At 41.2% G+C, this 22,511-nt stretch overlaps 1 protein-coding gene across 1 annotated transcript in view; it reads left to right on the top strand.

Moving 5' to 3' along the window:
• The window catches only part of ABCC3 (ATP binding cassette subfamily C member 3), an 88,296-nt gene that overhangs the window by 22,870 nt on the left and 42,915 nt on the right, over nucleotides 1–22,511 (top strand). The window contains exons 3-7 of the mRNA XM_087887137.1: nucleotides 3,360–3,485; nucleotides 11,921–12,058; nucleotides 14,278–14,403; nucleotides 16,211–16,272; nucleotides 18,007–18,138. Of these exons, the coding sequence (XP_087743263.1) occupies nucleotides 3,360–3,485; nucleotides 11,921–12,058; nucleotides 14,278–14,403; nucleotides 16,211–16,272; nucleotides 18,007–18,138 (584 nt within the window). The remainder of the gene's footprint in view (nucleotides 1–3,359; nucleotides 3,486–11,920; nucleotides 12,059–14,277; nucleotides 14,404–16,210; nucleotides 16,273–18,006; nucleotides 18,139–22,511) is intronic.

Here is a 22,511-nt window from a genome sequence, read left to right as displayed (position 1 = left end):
TTTTTTTCACCATGATGTCATAGGACACATCTTGTCATTTGGTTCCCCTTGCCCACTCCTCACAGGTGTTCACGTTCTCCTTCACCTCCGTGGCTATTCATAAAAAGCCACCTTACAAGTACGTCAGGAGAATTATGAGTGTTTAATGTAAATGCTCCCTTTAGCTATCAAATTTGTTGTTATTAGTTGCGAAGTCGTGTCCGACACATCACGACCCCCTGGACAATGTTCCTTCAGGCTTTCCTGTCCTCTACCATCCTCTGGAGTCCATTTAAGCTCATGCCTACTACTTCAGTGACTCCATCCAGCCACCTCGTTCTCTGTCATCCCTTTCTTCTTTTGCCCTCCATCGTTCCCAGCATTAGGCTCTTCTCCAGTGAGTCCTTCCTTCTCATTAGGTGGCCAAAGTATTTGAGTTTCATCTTCAGGACCTGGCCTTCTAAAGAGCAGTCAGGGTTAATCTCCTCTAGGACTGACCAGTTTGATCGCCTTACAGTCCAAGGGACTCGCAGGAGTCTTCTCCAGCACCATAGTTCAAAGGCCTCAATTCTTTGGTGCTCAGCCTTTCTTATGGTCCAACTTTCACAGTCATACATTGCAACTGGGAAAACCATCAAATATATCAAATATCAAATATAAGTGGCTAAACATTCCTTATCTCTTTATTCACGGATTAAGGAACTGAATTTTGAATTAGACTTTGGTCTTGCCTGCCCTCTTTCATTACTCTCTTTCTGTGACATTCTTAGGAATTAAGAATCTCTCAGGTAGTTGTTTATATTTCTAAAAGCTTATTAGGATTCATCCAGGACAATAGCCAAAAGAGAAGGGGAAGCTTAACTCCAGCTCATAGGGTTTTTTGTGATAATTTTGTGATATTTTTTGTAATATTTCTGTACTGCAACATCCAAACAGTTTTTTTAATTAAAAAAAATCACTTCAGTAATTATCAAAGAAGTGAGCACCACTCCAATGTTTTACAGCAGTAATCTAAATGTATTCACCATCTAATACAGAAGCTTATGGTGATATTTTCAACCCATTGAAGTAAGAAACTACATTTGCATTTTTTTTAAAAAAAAGCTTATTGAGACTATTTCCTTTGAGTTCATTTACTTTTCTTGAAAGCGATTGGTTTGCAATGTGTAGCCTTTTCCAGCCCAATGTGTTTTCTCAGTTTTCTAGTCTAACCTATAGTTGTGGTTTTGTGGTTTATTCTTAGTACTGTAGTCTCCCACTAGCTCCACTATTGCTAGGTACTCCAAAGTCTGCTAGATACTGGGCTGCTCCATATGAACCATGGGCAAAAATTCTGATCTTGGGCCTTTGGGATCTAAATGATAATGATAACATTCAAACCCACCCATTGCTAAGCAGATCAAGACCAGAGTGTTCTGCTCATTTGCAAATTAGAACTAACTTTTCCTCACAGCCCTTTTCTCTCTCGTTCTTTTATCCCCTTTATTTAAAACACTGTTATGGAATGATGTAAAGCTCTAATCTTTGTACTGAGCAGGTTTAAAGTGGAGTCCAACATAACTAAGCCTCCTCCGTGCCATTTGTACAGCTTGATTGGTAGTTCACGGATCCTGAGAATGCTTTTTCAGGCTTGTTTGCTTATGTATGTAGGTATGCATGTATCTGTCTAACAAATTTATAAGGCTGCACAACTCGTGCATGTTGATTCCAGGCAGTTTACAGCGTTAAAATATCACAGTGTAAAAAACACATGGATAAGTAGAAACCTCTGAACCTGTTAGCCCTGATTTATCAGTTTATTTGATTTGGGTGAGTTCACCAACGAGGTAAGGCATCAAAACAGTATCCCATTGTAGAAAGGTTTTGGTTTGCCATAGGTAGCTATTAAACAGTGAAACAGTTTGTGTTTGTCATGAGTATATCTGATTGCCTCAAGGGTTGATTTGCTGAATGATAAAGATTCGGGACTCCCTTAGGTTAACTGCAAGTGTCTTCCTTCCTAATGATGATCACAGGAAGGTTGCTAGAAAGAAAAAGAGGAGTCTTCACCCTCAAGTAAATGCTATTATATGGGTTCTCACTAGAAAATAGTGTAACCTCAACCCCTCCATCTCAATAAACCTTGCTAAGGATAAGTCTGTGATAATCATGCTTGGAAAGAATCACTTCCTGTTTTTAGACAGCTGCCAAAGACCTGATGATCCACTTGTGGCTTGTTCAGGATTTGTTTCGTGGTTCCTGTGCTATTGGACAGCAGTATAACTTTGTCTCCAATTTCGTGTGTGTGTGTGTGTGTGTGTGTGTGTGTATAGAGACGGAGGGAGAGGGGAGGGGGGAGAGGGGGGGAAGGAGGGAGAGGGAAGGGGGGAGAGAGAGAGACAGAGGAAGGGAGGGAGAGAGGGAGAGAGAATATCATTCTTTTACAAGAGAATTGCATAACAAAACAAGAAATCCAGAATTTGAAAGAAAATTGTGTCCAAATAAACACGGTGGTTCAGGGACTGTAAATTAATTCTATTAATTTAAATCTGCAGACCAAATGAAATTGCCTAACACTCCCGCGTGCACACAAATCATGATGTTTGCTTGTTATTGCTTACGATATAATTGATAATAAAGGACCAAGCTCCCTTGCAGATTTTTGCCACTACATCTGCATTTTAAAATTTAGGAGATGTGTCTATCCTTCTCAGTCTATTTTAGCATCAGAGGACTTGCATATTGATTGTTGATAGTAACATCAATAACATTAATTCTTCCAGCAACATGTTATTTTGCCCTCTTCTTTTACTTAAGCAACGATTTACTTTCTATGACCATCTGCTGAGATTCTTTTTCTCACATTAGAAGGCACACATCAGCAGCAATACAGTTTCCTTAGTAAGGTATACCGACTAGATGCCGTAGCACTACCCTCAAATGTGCAAGAATATTGCAGGAAAATTTCAATAAAATTACCAAATTATTCTCACTGCTCCTTTGACACCACAACAAATATCCTTATTTTAAAACAGGGGTGTCAAACTCGCATCGTCATGTGACATATCGTGACTTTTTCCACCTTCGCTAAACCAGGGGTGGGCATGGCCAGCACATGACCCATCCGGCCCATGGGCCACGAGTTTGACACCCCTGTTTTAAGATAAGCTAAGTAGGAGATCAACTTTATTGGAACCCTTAGCTGGCAAAAGATAAGATAGGAATGGCAAGTGAGTATAAGCTCTGGATTGCCAGCAAAGAAAGGCTTTTAAACTAAAATAAAGTGTGTGTTACAGACTACTAGTGCTGTAAATGTTTGCAAATATGCTGAAATATAACTACTTTTGATACGTTTTGTGCATTTGGAGCCTTAACTGTGATTGTCTTTCTCCTTATTATAGGCCTTTGCTTTTGTGCTTTGGGGGGTTTGCTGGTCCAATCTTTTCTATGCCTTCCATGAAATCACGCAGAACAGAACTCCATCACCTGTGTATTTTGTAACGCCTTTAATTGCTGGCATCACAATGGTAGGTGTGCCTTTCTCTTTTTACTGTTATTATTTGCATTTTGAAAAGAAATGTGATGATTGGAAATATTTTGCTTAGCTCAAGTACTGCAGAGCCACGGAAAACCAGGGGATAGTTCCATTTTCACAGCCCATTCATTTCCTTAATAGCAGAAGTTGTTTGTGCTGCTGTTCAGTAATATCAGCAAAAAGGGAAGCATTCTGGAGCATAGAACAAAGAAGGTTTTGGATCTGGTAACCCCCTTCCATCTTCCAAACAGGAAGCTGGATGGGGGGTGGGAAGAGCAGTGAAAGCAGTTGAAAAAGATAGATTGCAAAGTTTGATGGCACGAGCAAAGGATCTTTCTGTGGCTCATTAAAGCACCTGCAACTTTTGGAACACTGGGGAAGGTGTTTTGAAGGCTTTCCCCAGCTGTCTGCACATATATGTGCACATATAGCCATTGTGTTTCAGTGGAAATGTACTATGTGTATGCACACATATGGAAAACACATGTGGGAAAGCCAACAAGCTTTTGCAAACTGTACTGTTAGTACAGCTCTAATGCACAGAGAATAAATTCTCAATCCTTGTGTCACAAGTGTTTCCAGGATTGCTGTGGCTATCTGCCTACTCACAAACAGTATGGTTTTAATCAAGCCATCTACTGTTGCCAATTACCTGCAAGCCTTCCCCGCCCTAGATAATTGCAGGTTGACTTCTTACATAAGCAAGGACCTTTTGCTTGCTACTCGGGCCTAGTCTTCTAGGCCTAAATGCACAGCTCCTGCAGGAAGCTTGGTGCAACGCCGCAGATGAGAGAAGAATGCAGATAAGGACTCCAGACGTCCCTACAGAGAGACTCCCACGGATGCTTGCCTTTTGCTGTTTTGAAACATGCAAGCTATCATCGGGACTGCTGCTGGACCTTCTTCCTCCCACAAGCTTCAAGCAATGTTTGCTGTTTGAACTGTTTTTACTTCAGGTGACTTTCAGCTGTGAAGCTCGTGCTGCTCCCATTATGATGGCCTTGATGATGTATCGACGCCGAAGCTGCTTACCTTCATGCTAGCTTTATTCTTTTGTGAACTGCTTCGGTATTGTGGAGAAGGATCTAGGGAGATAGCCTTGCTTCACATACCCAGATAAGACTTTGTTTTTAATGTGTTTTCTTAAAGACATAGTGCCTTTTAAATGTTTTAAGTTAAATTATATTTTTACACAAGACGCCTCTGTCAGAATTATTTCAGTCTCAGTGTGTTTACTCATGAGCTGGTTCACGGTCCGGGGTACCCCTCAACCCCATTTCCTAACAGTTGGTAGCAGAGGATGGTTTAACGAACTTATGCTCATGTGGTAACGCGCTAGACTGGAATGTCTGCAGTTGAATAGATGTTGACTAGGGCAGCAGCAGCAGCAAAAAGTATGAAGTCACAAACTGGACTGTCTGGGGCTCAGGCCAAAAATGTTTTGGCTGAAAAACCCCAAACTCTAATTGATTTAGAGAATAGTGGAGCTGTAAGTTTTGGAGCAGAGGCCTCAACTTGTGAAGGGCCTAAGATAGTGAGTAAACCATCATCACCTAAAGAAGTAGAGACTGGAAGAACGCCACTTCAGGTCTTGAAAACAAATACAGAGGTGGATGATGAGTTTAGGAAGGCAATCCTTCAGTTTTTAGGTTTGCCCACAGTAAGTCAGAACCCGACTGCTGATTCTAGCGAATTATTAAAGAATCCAGCCGTGAAAGGAAAGAAGATCGAAGTCCTACAAAACACCGGATCGGTAAGAGACTTTCAATCTTTTCCTAAAACCCCCACCTCAGACCATAAGTGGAGAATGGGGGATAACAGACTGCCTGATTTGAATGTTCCTGCTTCTTTGTTAAACCAGCATGGCCAAGTTGATATTGCGCCACCTGCTGTTGAAGCCATCATAGATCAGGCCATAAAGACTTTAGCTCCCTTGATGACATCAGTGACTTCTGCTAAAAATTTAAGAGACTCTCATGTTGAGCGTAAGGTTGCAAGTGTGATAGAAACTTTGGCAACCATTTTAGGCGATGGTTTGCAGGCACCATCGGCTCAACAAATAGTAGCTGCACATACCAAAGCACCCCTGATGTCTGCGACTAATTCAGCGCACGCCACGAGTGGGATATATCCATCCGTGATGACATCGACATCCAGGACGGTTCCGGAGGCTGCCTCAACTGAAGATAGGAATTTGGGAGCATGTCCAAAAATTCCTAGAGATGTGCACCAGAGAGGACCCTCGAGCTTTTGTGATCAAACCAGGATGAGCTTTGCATCCGCACAACCTGAAGTTTTAATCCCTCCCATTGGGGAGGAACGATTGTCAGAATGCCTGATGGAAGACACTGTGCTGTGTGCTTCCATTCCAATGCCTTATTGCCCGTTCCAGGATGGACCACATTTTGAACATCAATTAATGTCTGTTTCCATGTTTAATAATATACAGGTCCTTCCTCCTAATTTTAAAAGTTTAAGTGTGGGTGGAGGAAATTTTAAGGAATGGGTTAAAAGTATTCAAGTAATTTTAATGAAAGAGAATGTTTTATCGTTGTTGTTAAAACCCCCACCTAGACCATGGTCCTTAGAAGTTGATCTTTTACATCATAAGGCCTTTTGTATTTTATTGATGTCCATTAACCCTGCACTATATCCCAGTATACCTAGTAACCTGACCGTAACAGAAGTTTGGGTGAAACTGCATAAGCTATTTTGTTCAAAAAGCTCCCATGTTACAAACAGAGTTTATAGGGAGTTCTATTCCGCAAGGTTGAAGGCGGGAGTAGATATTAATGAACACTTGTGTGAGTTAAACAGGTTAAGGCAGGAATTGATGTTGAGGGGGGAAACAGTGTCTGAACAAACCCTCATTACTGTTATACTCAATTCCCTTGACCCTAGCTGGGATAATTTTATATCGCAACTGGATAATGTTAGTTGTAATAACTTATCTTTAGAAGTGTTATCTGGCAGATTGATTGCAGAAGATAACTTGCGAAAATGCAGGGCGGCTTTTCACAAAAAGGAAAAACCTTTAAGAAGGCCCGATAGTTCAGATAGAGCATATACTATCGGAGAATGCTTCAATTGTGGTTCAAGAGAACATTATAGAAGGGATTGCCCACAAAATGTAAATGCTAGGGCATGCTCAAATGTACCTTCTGATAATAAATGTAAAAGGAGGTCATTGCCTCCTGGTAGAAAGCCAAGTATAGATGTTCCTAACCACAGAAGGGGTAAAAAGCCAAATGAAGGCAACAAAGGGAACAAACCCAGGTTTAATGATAGCTCTGTAGGTATAGTGGAAACTACTGAGTCAGAGCTTACAAGGGAACAGCGAGACCAACTATGGTTAATGGACAGTGGAGCCAGTAACCATGTTGTCAGTGACCAAAGGTTGTTTGTTAATATGAGAAGGCATCAATCCATGGTCAAAGTTGCAAACGGTAAAAAGGTGAATGTCGTTGGCATTGGAGATGTTTATATTCCTGGGATAGGAAAGATTCATGGAGCATTGTACGTACCAGAGATAGATCACAATTTGCTAAGCCTAATGAGGATATGTGAGAACCCTAGAATGGAGATTCTGTTCTCAGGAGGAACAGCTGTGATCAAAAACAACAAATGTGTGATTGGGGAGGTTTTGAAGATAGGTGGTTTGCCTTATTATTCCCCCAATACGAATGCTGTGACCTGCAGCGATAGCAATTATACTATCTCATTTGGCAGTAACAATGAATCACAGTTAGAACTAGGTGATGAGGATCAAGACTTTCACCAGAGGAAGCCTTGTAAAGACAAATGTAAAGCTAATAAAAGGTTTTTAAATTTTAACTTAGAGTCAGATAATAGGGAACCTGAAAATGCTAATGCAATTTCTATAGGAGAGCCGTTGCACAATGAATGTGCTCACTTGATGCATCGCAGGCTAGGTCATGTGAGTTTTCCTATAGTGAAAAAGGTAACCGAACACTCAAGGGGAACCAAGATCAATGATTGTAACACATTTCTAGATTGTTCAATTTGTAGGAGTGCAAAGTTGAAGGTGAAATCTGCGCCCAAGAGGTCTCAGAGGTACTCTGAACACCCGTTTCAGCTCGTCCACATGGATTTGGTGGGTCCATTCACACCTTCCGTGGGTAAGAGACGGTACTTTCTTACCATAGTAGACGACCATAGCAGATTTGGATTCGTTTTTCCCCTAATGTCCAAGAGTGAAACGTTGACTAAGTTTAAGGAATTTTGTAACTTAGTCCAGAATCAGCACCAGGTCAGAGTTAAGAAGATCTTAACTGACAGGGGGACTGAATTTAATTCCAGGCAGTTCTCCAGCTGGTTGAGGAGTAAGGGCATAGTCCACTTACGCACCGCGCCTTACTCTGCGTTTCAAAATGGCGTCGCAGAACGACGCAATGGCGTGTTACAAACTATGATGCGGTGCGCCCTAGAGGATTCCGGATTAAACTTCGCGTATTGGGTAGAAGCAGTTAGATACGCGAATTACACCTTGAACCGAGTGTGGTCTAGCGTGGTGCAGAAGACCCCATATGAGGTGCTATACGGCCATAAGCCTAGCTTGGCACACCTCCATGTTTTCGGAGTGATGGCTGATGTTCATGTCCCGAAGGAGCTCAGGAGAAAGGGAGACCCAATCTCTGTTAAACTGAGATTCGTTGGTTATGAGCAGGGCTCCAAGGCATTTAGGTTTGCCTACCCTAACGGGAAATTAATGATATCAAGGTCTGCCACTTTTCACGAAGGGGCCAATTGGAGTAAGATCCATGCCAATGAGATTCTTACTCAGAACCCTTCCCGTAGTTGTCATAGGCGAGCGGAGGATGTATCGGAGAACCTACCCGAGGATAGGGATACATCTGGTTCTGGGAAGCGTGCATCCCAGGCTCCCTTGAAAGGGGTATTGAAGCATAAGATGGGGGTAGCCAGGAAGGATAGGCACCCAGCTTCTGAGGCGCATAGTGATAGTCACGAGGTAGATGACTCATCAGACGACTCTGATGTGAGTGACTCTCCTAAAGGCAGACCAGTTAGGGTTACCAGGGGCAATAAGCCTAAGAGGTACGATGACTTTGTTACCTCAGTCGACCAGGTTTTGGCCACCCCTCAGAGATATGAGGATGTGTTGGCCTTACCTGACCATGAACGACAGAAGTGGCTGGCCGCCATGGATACGGAATTAGACAGCCTGAAAAGGCTGGACGTATTCACGCCAACAAGATTGCCCAAAGACAAGAGGGTGATCGGCACCAGGTGGCTTTTCAAGCAAAAGCCCATTGAAGGTGGGGGCTTTGTCTATAAAGCGAGACTAGTAGCGCAGGGATTCTCGCAGAGATTCCCTGATGATTATGAGGACACCTTCTCGCCCACGGTGCGCCCTGAGAGCGTGAGAACAGCTCTCACCATCGCTACCATGCGAGGCGAACATGTATATCAGTTCGATATTCAGACCGCGTACCTGCACGCCCAGTTAGACAAAGAGCTGTACGTGAGGATTCCTCAGGGAGTAAGCCATCGGGAAGATGATGTGTGGTTGTTGAACAAGAGCCTATACGGCTTAAAACAATCTGGTAAACGATGGTACGAGTGTCTCACTAAAAGCCTGAGAGAGATGGGCTTTTTACCATCATCGGCTGACGAGTGTGTTTTTGTCAAGGAAGATCAGGGCATTAGGGAAACGGTACTGTTGTACGTCGATGACATACTATATATTTGCAGATCAGAGAACAGGCACAAGAAGTTCTCTGAGGACCTAAGTAAGAGTTTCGCCTTAAAACCATTAGGTCACATTAGCAAATTTTTAGGGGTGCAATTCGTAAAAACCGAGAAGGGGTTTCGGCTCTCTCAGGAAGATAAGATTCAGGAATTGCTTAAAAAGTGTAGCATGGTAGAGGCGAAGCCATGCGATACCCCTATGGCAACAGACTTCCTTAAGAATATGTACACTGAGAGCACGGAGTTTGAGGATAAGACCCTTTACAAGTCCGTGATTGGGTCGTTGTTGTACATTGCAAATTGGACTAGACCGGACATCAGTTTAAGTGTAAATGTGTTATCTAGACATTCTGAACATCCCACACAGTACCATTGGAGCGGAATCAAACGACTCCTGAGATATTTAAAGGGTACTGTGAACTATTCATTGTTATTGGAACCAGAAGCAACTAGAGAATTGAGATTGAGTTGTTTTTCGGATGCCGATTGGGCAGGGGATGTTAGATCTAGAAAAAGTACCTCGGGGTACATTGTATACCTAAATAGTAGCCCCGTGTATTGGTACTCTGGGAAGCAGAAGTTAATTGCAACCTCCACAGCGGAAGCTGAGTATGTGAGTTTGTCCAAAGCTTCCAATAACCTAGTTTGGTTTGACGATCTTCTGGTAAGCTTATGGAGGCAGCCCATGCAACCTATAAAAGTCTATGAGGATAACATGGCTGCCATTAACATATCGGAAGCTGATGCTGTAGGCCAGAGATCGCGCCATATTGATATTAAAATCAAACATGTGAGGCAATTGGTGAAAACAGGTTTCATTAAGACTGTATATTGTGAAACCAAGGAACAGGTAGCGGATGTGTTTACCAAACCGCTGCCCCGTGACCAACACCTCTATCTTCTGGGTAAAATGTCGATGGCTATGTGAATGTACTTACCATTGATGTATATATGTACCCAATGTAGAATGTATGTTTGTTAACCAGTCAAATAGCCGCAGAGAAGGGGATTGTCACAAGTGTTTCCAGGATTGCTGTGGCTATCTGCCTACTCACAAACAGTATGGTTTTAATCAAGCCATCTACTGTTGCCAATTACCTGCAAGCCTTCCCCGCCCTAGATAATTGCAGGTTGACTTCTTACATAAGCAAGGACCTTTTGCTTGCTACTCGGGCCTAGTCTTCTAGGCCTAAATGCACAGCTCCTGCAGGAAGCTTGGTGCAACGCCGCAGATGAGAGAAGAATGCAGATAAGGACTCCAGACGTCCCTACAGAGAGACTCCCACGGATGCTTGCCTTTTGCTGTTTTGAAACATGCAAGCTATCATCGGGACTGCTGCTGGACCTTCTTCCTCCCACAAGCTTCAAGCAATGTTTGCTGTTTGAACTGTTTTTACTTCAGGTGACTTTCAGCTGTGAAGCTCGTGCTGCTCCCATTATGATGGCCTTGATGATGTATCGACGCCGAAGCTGCTTACCTTCATGCTAGCTTTATTCTTTTGTGAACTGCTTCGGTATTGTGGAGAGGGATCTAGGGAGATAGCCTTGCTTCACATACCCAGATAAGACTTTGTTTTTAATGTGTTTTCTTAAAGACATAGTGCCTTTTAAATGTTTTAAGTTAAATTATATTTTTACACAAGACGCCTCTGTCAGAATTATTTCAGTCTCAGTGTGTTTACTCATGAGCTGGTTCACGGTCCGGGGTACCCCTCAACCCCATTTCCTAACACCTTGGAACTTGTCTTCCTTTCCCCAGTTGGATTTGGGATTTGATTGTTCTCTACCATAAAGTGGGATAATGAATTATATCTTCTACTGTCCAATAAAAAGAATGCAAGAAATTGAAGATCTGCCTTGTGTGCGCATGCTTTAATTTAAAGGAGAAAAGACAAATAGATCTTGGCAAGAGTGGAAGATGTAAGATGCAAACTGCTGATTTTGAGCTGCTGATTGGTCCTCATTTTTTTTTGTCTGCAGCTCTGAGATTGTCTTAAGATGTACCACTTAAAAAAGAAAAAAAAACAGTTTCTTGGATCTGTAGATCAACATCTATAGTACTGAAATATTATTTTAGTTCTGTAGAGAAGGAAGAAATTTGGCTATATATTTAAGTGGAATTAAATTAAAATTATTATGATTTCTGCTTTGGGTAAGCCAAAATGTTGAATAACATAACTGTTCCTTCATCCTTTAGTATTGTCTATTCTTCTGCCTAAAAACCATGTCAATGTGGGGAAAAATCTTTTCTTTCCTTAGGCTCTAGAGAATGTTTTCACTGCTTTATTCTCTGAAAATTCAAATAATTTTTTGAGAAAAAATATTAAAAATTCAACACTAATATAATAAAGATTGAGTTAAGCATAGGAATGTGATATATGAATATCAGGACAGAGAAAGAAAAGCAATGTTCTTATTTGCACGAATGAAGGTAACATTCACCATCACTGAGCCAAATTGTTTTTCATAAAGGAGACAAAAACAGTGGCTACCTAGTCCTATCACAAAAATAATAACACCTCACACCATATAAAAACAGACTATTTCAGCTAACTGCTCTTCTATTTTTTGTCGATAACATGATATGGAGGTATCGATCAGGTCACTAGGAATTAATCTTGGAAAAAAAACTTTAGGGAATTTAATCCGATTCTTATCATTCCATTTCACTGGATCTCCACTGACTTTCTTTTGCAGCTGGCAGCCATGTTGCTCATCCAGTATGAAAGACTTCATGGTGTCCAGTCCTCAGGGATCCTAGTCATCTTCTGGTTCTTGTGTGTGCTGTGTGCTGTTGGTCCTTTGAGATCCAAAATCCTTGGTTCTCAAGCTCAGGTAAATTAGGTGTGCTTGTGTTGAATCGTGCCATATTTCCACAGAGTTAATCCTGGAAGGAAGATGCTTGATGGTCCATTTGTGGGAGTTATGAGTGAAGGGCTACTTATAGGCTGAGTTTGTGGCAGATGAATAATTTATCCAACTACCTAGATTAGAATAGCAGGTGGTGTTTCAGACTGAGATAAGGACACACTAATAGGTTTTGATCCTGCAGTGATATGGGAATAACAAGAGATTCTTCTTCCTAGGATCATGAAGGGAAAGTCATTTTGAAGCTTAAATACCTAGAAATCTTTTGAGAATTATTAAATCACAGAGGGAGAGGTAGCTCATGGTAGGCTTTTCAAAGCCTACTAATTGCACTAAAGCAACAGTGTTGTGAGGGAAAGCTTCTGGCCAAATGCTTGAAAAAAGTAAAACTCCGGTTCCTGGGAGTTTTCCTTGGAAAGGGCATTTCCACGCAGAGTGGGTACTTTGATGCAGCTGCCTACTGTATCTGATACAACAATAACAGTGGGTATAATGTTCGAGGGTAGGACATGGTAAGTCACCTTTGTGATGGGAGTGTCTCTAGCAATATTTAATTATTCATCCTAAGTTTTCTTATTTACTACACGACCTTCTATCACCCGTAGTGTATTAACTAGACGAAACTTGAAAGTAAATAAAGGTAGTCCTTGAATTACAATGGTAATTGGGACCGGAATTTCCATTGCTAACCATGACCAATGTGGTCATGAAGCGTGACCTCATGTGACCATGTCACTCAGCCACAGCAATCCTGGCATTCTCTGTTGCCATCATTAACCAAATCCTGTCAGTTGCTAGGTAAGGATCTATCCTGATCCAAGCCACTCTCAGCTTGCTCTGTCACAGGCCCAAGCCTTGGTAAGGCAAGGAACTGCTTCCTGTTCAACTTCCCTCCCCTCCATCCCTCTCAACTCTATCCTTTTGGCTGGCTTGCACTCCTCTGTCTCTTCCAGCCTGCCCTCTGCTGGCCCTGCCATTCTGCCAGCCTTGCCACCTTGTGCTTGCTGGCCCTGTAGGCCCTGCTGACCCCAGCTCCCTCTGCTGAGGAGTTGCCCCTGGCCTGGCCCTATGCAAGGCAATTGTTGGCTGTGCTGGCTGAGCCTTCTTCCCCGGGCTGAGCCTGCCATTCTCCTAATTGCAAAGGCTGTTCTCATGATGCTTTGAAAGGACTCTGAAGGTTTCTGAAAACTTTCCAAAGCATTGCAAGAAGGGCCCGTGCACTTTGGGAGAATGTCGAGTATGGCCTTCTCACAAGGCTTTAGAAGCCTCAGAAGTCTTCCAAAGCATCATGAGAATGGCCCGGGCAGTTTAAAAAACAGTGCAAGCCGCTTCAAGAAGGCCTAGCATAGCCAGCAGCTGACTGACATAAAGCCAAGCCAGGCATATCTCTTAAATAGCAGGAAAAATACAGCGAAGGTCAGCTAGAGCTTGCAGGGCCAGCAACAGAGGGCGCTAGGGTAGCAAGTTTTCCAGAGTCACACAGCTAGCGGAACATAGGGTGATGGTGGCAGCTAGGCAACTGTAGTCCTGGGGTGGCGCTTCTTGGTGGCACCAGCAGCACCAGGGATGAAGTAGAGCATCAGGGGTGGTGGTAACCAGCTGAGATTGCTAAAATCCTGGGCCACTACTTCAGTCTCATCACCCCGCCCATGGTGCCAAGGAATACAGCTACATAGGACAGCCAAAAGGACAGAATTGTGGAGAGTGGGACGGGGAGATAAGCAGGTGTAGAGAACTGAAGCACCTGAAGTTATAAGTGAGGGTGACTGCCAAGACTTTGAATTTTGATCATGTGACCATGAGGGTGCTGTAATGGCCATAACTTTTGGACCAGGCATAAGTACCATTCATTCAGCAGCATATAACCTCAAATAGTGACTGAACAAATGTTGTAACTCAAGGGACTGCCTGTAATCCAAAAGACAGAATCCTCCTTTCTGTCTTGCAAATCCCTTTATTGATTATATAAGACGTTAATATGTCAAATCAGAATAGTCATGTTTTACCTTTCATGGTGTTATTTACCATCTTAATGAAATTCATCTATTAATTTTTTTTAGGGTAACATTATATTGTTCTAGTTCATTCTCATTGTTGCCTCAAATGTACAATTTCAATATGCATTGAGAAAGCAACATTATATTAGTTTGTTATTTTACTTTTCCCTTGCCACTGTCTCTTTTTAGGACCAAATTGAAGGCAGATTTAGGATGATCATGTTTTATATCTACTTTGCACTGATCCTTATTGAATTGATTCTTTCGTGTTTCAAAGAAAAGCCTCCGTTCTTTTCTCCTGTGAATCTAGATCCGGTAAGTAAATTTTTAGATTTTTTTTCCCCTAGAGTTTCATGAGTGCTGAATAGTTGGTTTGTTCATGCCAGTTTTGTTTTCCTGAGATGCTCGTCAAAACCTCTCTTCCCTCCCAACTTTGTGTAGGCTGCAATTTATACTAATTGGGAGATGGTAGCCTATGATCCTGGCCCCACTTCTTGCTTTTGAAATCTTAGTTTTGCAGCTGCTGGAGCCCCCAGGCAGATTTGCTAAAACTCAGTGCCACAGTTTCCTGCTATTTTTAATTGAAAAATACAATGACAGTGCTGTGTAAACTCTAGAATGAATTAAAATACCTTTATAAAAACAAAGAACTTCTATCAAATGTCCTCCAAACAGAAAAGAGGCGGTGGGGGGGAAACAGCATGAGAGGGTTCCATGCATTATACACTCTCCCCTTCAGTGTAAATCATTGCCTGCTAATATGATTTCATTCTCTGTTCTTGAAAACTATGAAATGTAGCCTCTGGCTGCCAAAAGATCACACAGCCCAGTCACAGTTTATTGCTCTGTTTCTAGTCAGTGTTAGAGTGAAGTTTGCCTCTCAGCGATCACTAATGAGACCCCCCCCCTGTAATAATAAAACTCACAACATTTATTGTCCTCTGACTACCAATAACCCATTGACCATTCAGATGCAAGAAAGGAATGAGGAGTGAAGCTGGGACTAGTTGCCAGCTCATTCTGAGACAGAAGGCAGGCTGTAGAGCTATCTGGCTATCTTCATTTTTATGAGCTTTCTGTGAAGATAGGGTCTGCATCTAATTAAAGATGGATTAATTTCGCAGCAACGCTCCCTGTAAAAGGAAAAAGGAAAAAAAAAAAACCACACCCAACCACAGGGAAACTGGAGCAGGAGTTTGCATAGCTGATCTAGGAGTGAACATGTTTAGTTTCTGCAGAGAGGGTAATTAGCAAGGAAAATCAGTAAATAGAAGAGCATCTGTGCAGTTTGTTTACAGAAATGCTTATTCTTGTTTAATGAGATTCACTGCAAACCATATAAAATCCCCAGGGCAGAATGTTGACTTGGAGAACAAAGAGCTAATCCATTTTGGTTCCAGAGGACTTCTACTCACCCATAAGGAATTCCCTTTCCCTTTCTCCTTATTATATGTTCTTACACTTCCCCCCCCCCCCACCCCAAGAAACTTTCCATTTCTTGGGAGCAGGTTTTGAAAACACAGGGACTCACAGAGAACAGAGAATCTGATCCATCCCCGGTGTCCATTCTGCTGGTAGTTAGACTTCATGAGATATCATTTAGAAAGCAGCAATAAGTCAGGTATATTTTATACTCCTCTTTGAACGGTGTATGGGTGTGTGGAAAATATTGGGCTAATCAAAGATTATTTCCATATTCTCTAAAACGCTGTGCAAGGACTAAGAGCAGAGTGTTTTCTTTTACTCTGTCCTACCTGGCCTTAATAAAGTCTTCTGGAAGCTGGTCAGAGAAGTTCCTTATCCTCAGATACAAGACTCTTCTGTGTTTCCTAAGACAGACATAGCAGAACTAGACTTCCACTCTTCGTTTTGGGTGGTTGATAGCAGAAGTGATTTGGAACCCCACCACTGCATTCAACCGCTGCTCAGGATTCAGGGGAAGGGAACTGGAAGTTGGAGGTGAATCCTTCATTTCATACAAAGATTCATTTCATACATATTTACATTCAAATTATTTTGAATGTGTAATGTGATCTTTCACAGCAAGTTTAGCTAAAAAATAACATTGACTTTTTTTTTCTTGTTTTGTTTTCTTCTTAATCTCTCCAAAAATTTGTCATAGAATCCCTGCCCAGAATTAAATTCTGGTTTTCTTTCAAGGATAACATTTTGGTGGTTCACAAGGTAAGCATGGTTTTTCACATTTTCTAATGCTCCTTTGATATTACTGGAGAAGTGCCAGTTGAAAAGCTATCCTTTGTGTTCTTGGTGATCCAGCTACATTCCTATATAGAAGTACTGTTTTGCATGCCATTCATGTACATTTCATGCCCTTTCCTCCTTTTGCTAGAAGTTATATGTTGGTAGGGTAGAGGTGAGAGCCAGTTTAGTATTGTAGCCAAGGCACCAGGCTAGAAACTGGGAGAGTGCAAATTCTAGTTCTGCCTTAGACATTATTAAAATTGGCAACCTTTAAAACAGTTTTTCAGTTTCAAACACAATGTGCAACCTGGATTAATTTTATAAGCCCCCACAAGACCCGAATTTATAGAAAATCTCTCTCTCTCTCTCTCTCTCACACACACACACACACACCAAAAGAACAAAACATGCAAACTAAGTGATAGAAAAACAAAAACAAAGTGGCTTTGGTATGGAGGTGAAGGTATTAGGATTAAGACGAGGGAGACATAAATTCAGGTTTACCACAAAAATCTCCCAAGTGAATTCAGCCTCCCCACCTCTATCTCTCCCCCTCCCTCTCACCAACCTATTTTCAGGAATTGCTATTATGGGGATAAAATGAAGGGGAATCCCATTCTTTTGAAGGAATGTGAAAATTAGAAAACATCTAATTTTCAAAAAGTGTTTGAAGCACTGTATTTGGGAGATGAGACAGGAGGCTGGGGTTTTTTATATTACCACTGTGCAAAGCAAACTACAATGCATGAGGGGGTGACTCTTCTGGATCTTGAGGCCAGGAAATAGCTGCTCGAATAAGACTCAGCATGGCTGCTTCAACTGGTGAATTTTTCACCAGTTCTCCCAGTAGAGGTCTGTTCTAGGCATGCCCAGGTTTACCCAGGAGACTTCAGGGGAGTCTTGAAACAGCTTCAATGAGCCTTTTTTGGTCAGGGAGCAGATTCAGAATGACACCACATTGGTGAGTGAAATATTTCATGGGATGACTTGCAGAGCCCTATCAAATATTGTTACTGCTGTGGAAGAAGAGAAATGGGTTGTTATGCTGGACAAAGCCCTGAGCTTTCTCTTTGAATATGCCAACTTTGATGGTCTTCCTGTAATTACAACCAATCCATGTTTTATTTGGCTACATGCTTGGTTAACTACATGAACACCCTTGCAAACCATTAGTACGTTGAGAGGTAATCCTCCTCCCTCTTAAATTTATAACATAGTTGATTTGCACTGTGAACTGACCAGTGTATATTCCTTCCCATATACTAGAAGCAAATGATATTGGCCAAGGGCAAGAAAATACGCAGCAGATGGATAAATTATTAGGACCGTGCAAAACATTTGAAAAATGAATTTTGCAATGCTTTTACAACTTTTGAAAGCAGCCGCGTCACCTACAGAGCTCACATATAGCCCATGGGACCTTCTCATTAAAAGTATTGTGCACACAGAGACAACTAGGATAACTCTGTGAGCCTTGCGAGAGATAAACTGCTTTGGCATTTTGAAGAGAGGGGCTTTGTTGCTTGTTAACATGCATTGTGGAATAGTTCTTTCGAATGCTTCGCATGCTCTGTTAGGTTTGCCCTTGGAGTAGTGGAGAGAGAAATTAAGATAAATGCCTGCCGTCAGTGGAGGTATTTGCCAGTTAATGTACAAAAAGGTTGTTTGTCCAGACTGACTCAGAGTTATTAATGTGCTTTTGTTACTGTTGTCTAGTTTGGCAATACAAGGCTATAAGAAGCCTCTTGAAGATAAAGATTTATGGTCTCTGAATGCTGATGATAAATCCGAAATGATAGTCCAAAAACTCCAGAAAGAGTGGGACAAACAAAAACAACGTGGGAAATTGTAAGTTGGCTTTGTTTTGATTTGTTTGTTTGTTTTTTTTTTAAAAAGGTCATTTCTGTACTTCTGTTTTTATGAATAAAATATGGTAGCCTAAGCCACTAGTCATTGTGGCTCCCAAAGTGCTGTGGCTTGATAGCAGGATTGGGCTGCTGCTCAGTTCATACTCAGGCCAATGCAGGACCTGATAGGTCATTCCCCTGTTTTTGATCCTTCCCATCTATCTTCTCTTCTTCTTTATTTATTTTATTTATTGGTTCGATTTATATGCTGCCCTTCTCCGGAGACTCAGGGTGCCTTACAATGCATTAAGCAATAGCCTTCATACTTTTTGTATATGCTGCTTAGTAGGGCTTTCAGCCTCCCCTAAGCGGTGTTCTTTTTTATACAAAGTCAGCTTATTGCCCCCACAATCCGGGTCCTCATTTTACCTACCTCGAAAGGATGGAAGGCTGAGTCAACCTTGAGCCTGGTGAGATTTGAACTTGCAGTAATTGCAGGCAGCTGGCAACTAAAGTGCTACTTTAACAGCACTTAGTCCACTGCGCCACCAGGCTCTTATTGTGCCATATCCGTCATCAGACACTGCAATCATGTTGGCGATCCTATTTTTATCAACAGCTGCACGAAAAAATGCTGCTGAGTTTTGTCCAAACCAGTCCCTTAGATTTTGAAGCCATGATGTCCTTCTTCTGCCTGGACCTTGTTTGTCTTTAATCTTTCCCTGGAGGATTAAGTGAAGTATGATGTATTTTTCCGGGTTTCACCTCACATGTCCAAAATATTCTTTTGCTTTTTAATGGTTTTGATGATTTCCCTTGGCTTTCCCAGGTAGTTTATCATCTCCTCATTATCATCATCTCCTCATTCCCATCTATGCAGGGAAGTTATTAGATGCTCATGGAGTGTAGGGACTAGAGGCTAAAACATATGAAGAACGGTTGCAGGAACTGGGTATGTCTAGTTTAATGAAAAGAAGGACTAGGAGTGTTCCAGTATCTCAGGGGCTGCCACAAAGAAGAGGGAGTCAAGCTATTCTCCAAAGCACCTGAGGGCAGGAAAAGAAGCAAAGGGTGGAAACTAATCAAGGAGAGAAGTAATCTAGAACTAAGGGCAAATTTCCTGACAGTTAGAACAATTAATCAGTGGAACAACTTGCCTCCAGAAGTTGTGAATGCTCCAACACTGGAAGTTTTTAAGATTTTGGATAACCATTTGTCTGAAGTGGTGTAAGGTTTCTTACCTAGGCAGGGTGTTGGACTAGAAAAGGGGTGGGCAAATATGGCCCCTTTATGACCTGTGGACTTCAACTCCCAGAATTCTTGAGCCAGCTTGGCTGTCTCAGGAATTCTGGGAGTTGAAGTCCACAGGTTGTAAAAGGGCCACATTTGCCCACCCCTGGACTAGAAGACCCCCAAGGTCCCTTCCAACTCTGTTATTCTGTACAAGCCTCCCTGTGCTTGCCTTTTTCGTTTAGGGTTTGGTACCGTGTCTCCCTGAAAATAAGACTGAGTCTTATATTAATTTTTGCTCAAAAAGGCGCATTAGGGCTTATTTTCCAGTTGGGTCTTATTTTCAGGAAAAGATGGTAGTCCCTAGTGTTTGCTTTCTTTCATGGATATCCTCCCCCACCTTCCTGCGTTTGCCTGTCTTAATTTTATGCATTCCACTTATTTAACCTTTTTATTTAATTTTTAAATTTTTTTAATGAAGAATAGAATAGAATAGAATAGAATAGAATAGAATAGAATAGAATAGAATAGAATAGAATAGAATAGAATAGAATAGAATAGAAGAATAGAATAGAATTTTTTATTGGCCAAGTGTGATTGGACACACAAGGAATTTGTCTTGGTGCATACGCTCTCGGAGTACATAAAAGAAAAGATACATTCGTCAAGAATCATAAGGTACAACACTTAATGATAGTCACAGGGTACAAATAAGCAATCAAATCATATTAGGAAACAATATCAATATAAATCGTAAGGATACAAGCAACAAAGTTACAGTCATACAGTCATAAGTGGGAGGAGATGGGTGATAGGAATGATGAGAAGATTAATAGCAGTGCAGACTTAGTAAATAGTTTGACAGTGTTGAGGGAATTATTTGTTTAGCAGAGTGATGGTGTTCTTATGTCTAGTTGTTCTGGTGTGCAGTGCTCTATAGCGTGGTTTTGAGGGAGGAGTTGAAACAGTTTATGTTCAGGATGCGAGGGGGTCTGTAAATATTTTCACAGCCCTCTTTTTGACTCGTGCAGTATACAGGTCCTCAGTGGAAGGCAGGTTGGTAGTAATTGTTTTTTCTGCAGTTCTAATTATCCTCTGAAGTGTGTGTCTGTCTTGTTGGGTTGCAGAACCAAACCAGACAGTTATAGAGGTGCAGATGACAGACTCAATAATTCCTCTGTAGAACTGTATCAGCAGCTCTTTGGGCAGTTTGAGCTTTCTGAGTTGGCGCAGAAAGAACATTCTTTGTTGTGCTTTTTTGAAGAAACTATTATTGTACTTTCTGGAGTGTTTTCTCTTTTCAATTTCCTCAGAGGTAGCAGTTCTCTGATGAGGAATTCAATGCAATTTGGTAAAAGAATGTCTTTATAAACAGCAGAACCAAGGGGGAAATTCTGTACACAGCAAAAAAACTTCTTGAAAGGGCAGATTGTATGCCATCATAATCTATATTCTTTGTTAAAAAAATACAGACTCTGAATCCTGAAAGTACTGTGCAGATTAATTTACTAGGCCTGTTTGCTTTTCTGCATAATTTACATCACCTTTTCTAGTTGTAGGAGATGCACGGAATTGCATACTTTTAAAAACTTACTTCTAGAACTTCTTATCCAACTGCATTGTACTTTATCAGATTTTATCTTTTATTAAAGATTCTATCTTCTACAACTCTCAGACTTTGTCTTTTGTATGGCAAATTGGAGAGAAAATGGATTTTCTCAGCAAAATCATTGAAACAGAACATTCATAGAATGGTTTGAGAATACCAAATGCAATTCTGTATTAAGCTAAATTAAGCATGCTGGCTGAGGAATTTTGGGAGGGTCCACACATCTTAAAGTTACCGAATTTGAAAAACACTGAACTAAATGAACAAAATCTGAATTTTCAGGCTGGGAAGATTTAAGGGTCAAATTGGTGTCTTAAACCAAATACTATTTCATCCCTTACATTTATGCCAATGTAATCCCAAAAAGTGACCCTCAGGATAATTGTGCCATAGCCTCTATGATAGCCCCCAGGCTGAATTATCCTCCTACCCTGCAGTCTGTGAAAGCATCTCAACATCACATCTTGTCAAAAAGAAAGTTAGAAAATCAGGGAATTATCATCTAAATTCCCACAGAGATGGGGAATCTCCCCACAGTCAGCGATAACACGTAAAAACAAACTTTTTTCAGCCTCTAGGGGACTAGAGAGGTTTGATGCCATCACCAGAGGAGCAGCCTTAGCATGTTTGCTTCTTTTGGAGAAGTTTCAAATGGATGGTACTAAAATCAATGTATTAAGGTTACTGAGTTCATAAAACGCCTATTTACACTTTTTTGTATCAAGAAAATTTTTAAAAATTTCCGTTATAAACTGGTGATTTGAATTTAAGAAGAAATTAAGCATTATAGACATGGGGCTTTAATGCTTAATAAAGAAGAGGAATTACACTGCAGCTCATCAAGTTAGCACCTGGAACTGTCTCTCCGTAAGCTTTGGAAAGTTAATTCAATATAGCAAAAAAAAAAAAAAAAACCAAGGTTTTTTTTTACCAACCTCAAGTTGGTACTGAGATTGAGGCTTCTGGATTGGTTGGACATGGAATAGATACCTGGCTGTTTCCTTTTTCTTATCACCGGGATAAAAGGAACTTTTAAAATATGATTCAAGCTCTTTTCAACCAAATTTCCTTTCCCCTTTCCTTCCCTTCCCTTTTTGATATTCAACTTTTCTGACCTTCTCCAAAAGATTGGCATTTTGGAATCCAAGCCTATACTATGCTTATTGACAGGGTTAAAAAAAACCCCAAGGTTAAATTCTGTGCTTATCAAGATGAAACAAAGACTCTGAGGAATAGAAGCCACTATCTGGATGAACCTTGCAAAGAGGCTGCAAGAGAGATGACTTTTAATGTTTCCAAGAAGAAGGCCACTGTTTGGCAAGCATACAGACCTTGATTAACCAAGTCTGAGAATAAAATGGCCTATCTGTGAAGGCTTGTAATGCAGCAAATCTTCACATCCAGATCTCACCCTTATGCCATAATAATGAATGTGCTTTGCTTTAAAAATTCCATGAGACTTCTGAAGGTATAAAATTTGAGGTAGCCGGGCTTATTTTGTGGCATTTTTTTCTGTTTCACAAAACAAAAACTCT

This window comes from Pantherophis guttatus, chromosome 2 (assembly GCF_059756535.1).
Source record: "Pantherophis guttatus breed Tessera chromosome 2, ASM5975653v1, whole genome shotgun sequence".
NCBI classification, from domain to species: Eukaryota; Metazoa; Chordata; class Lepidosauria; order Squamata; family Colubridae; genus Pantherophis; species Pantherophis guttatus.
The sequence above is the reverse complement of the archived record's forward strand: the minus strand, read 5'-3'. Positions and strand labels throughout refer to the sequence as shown.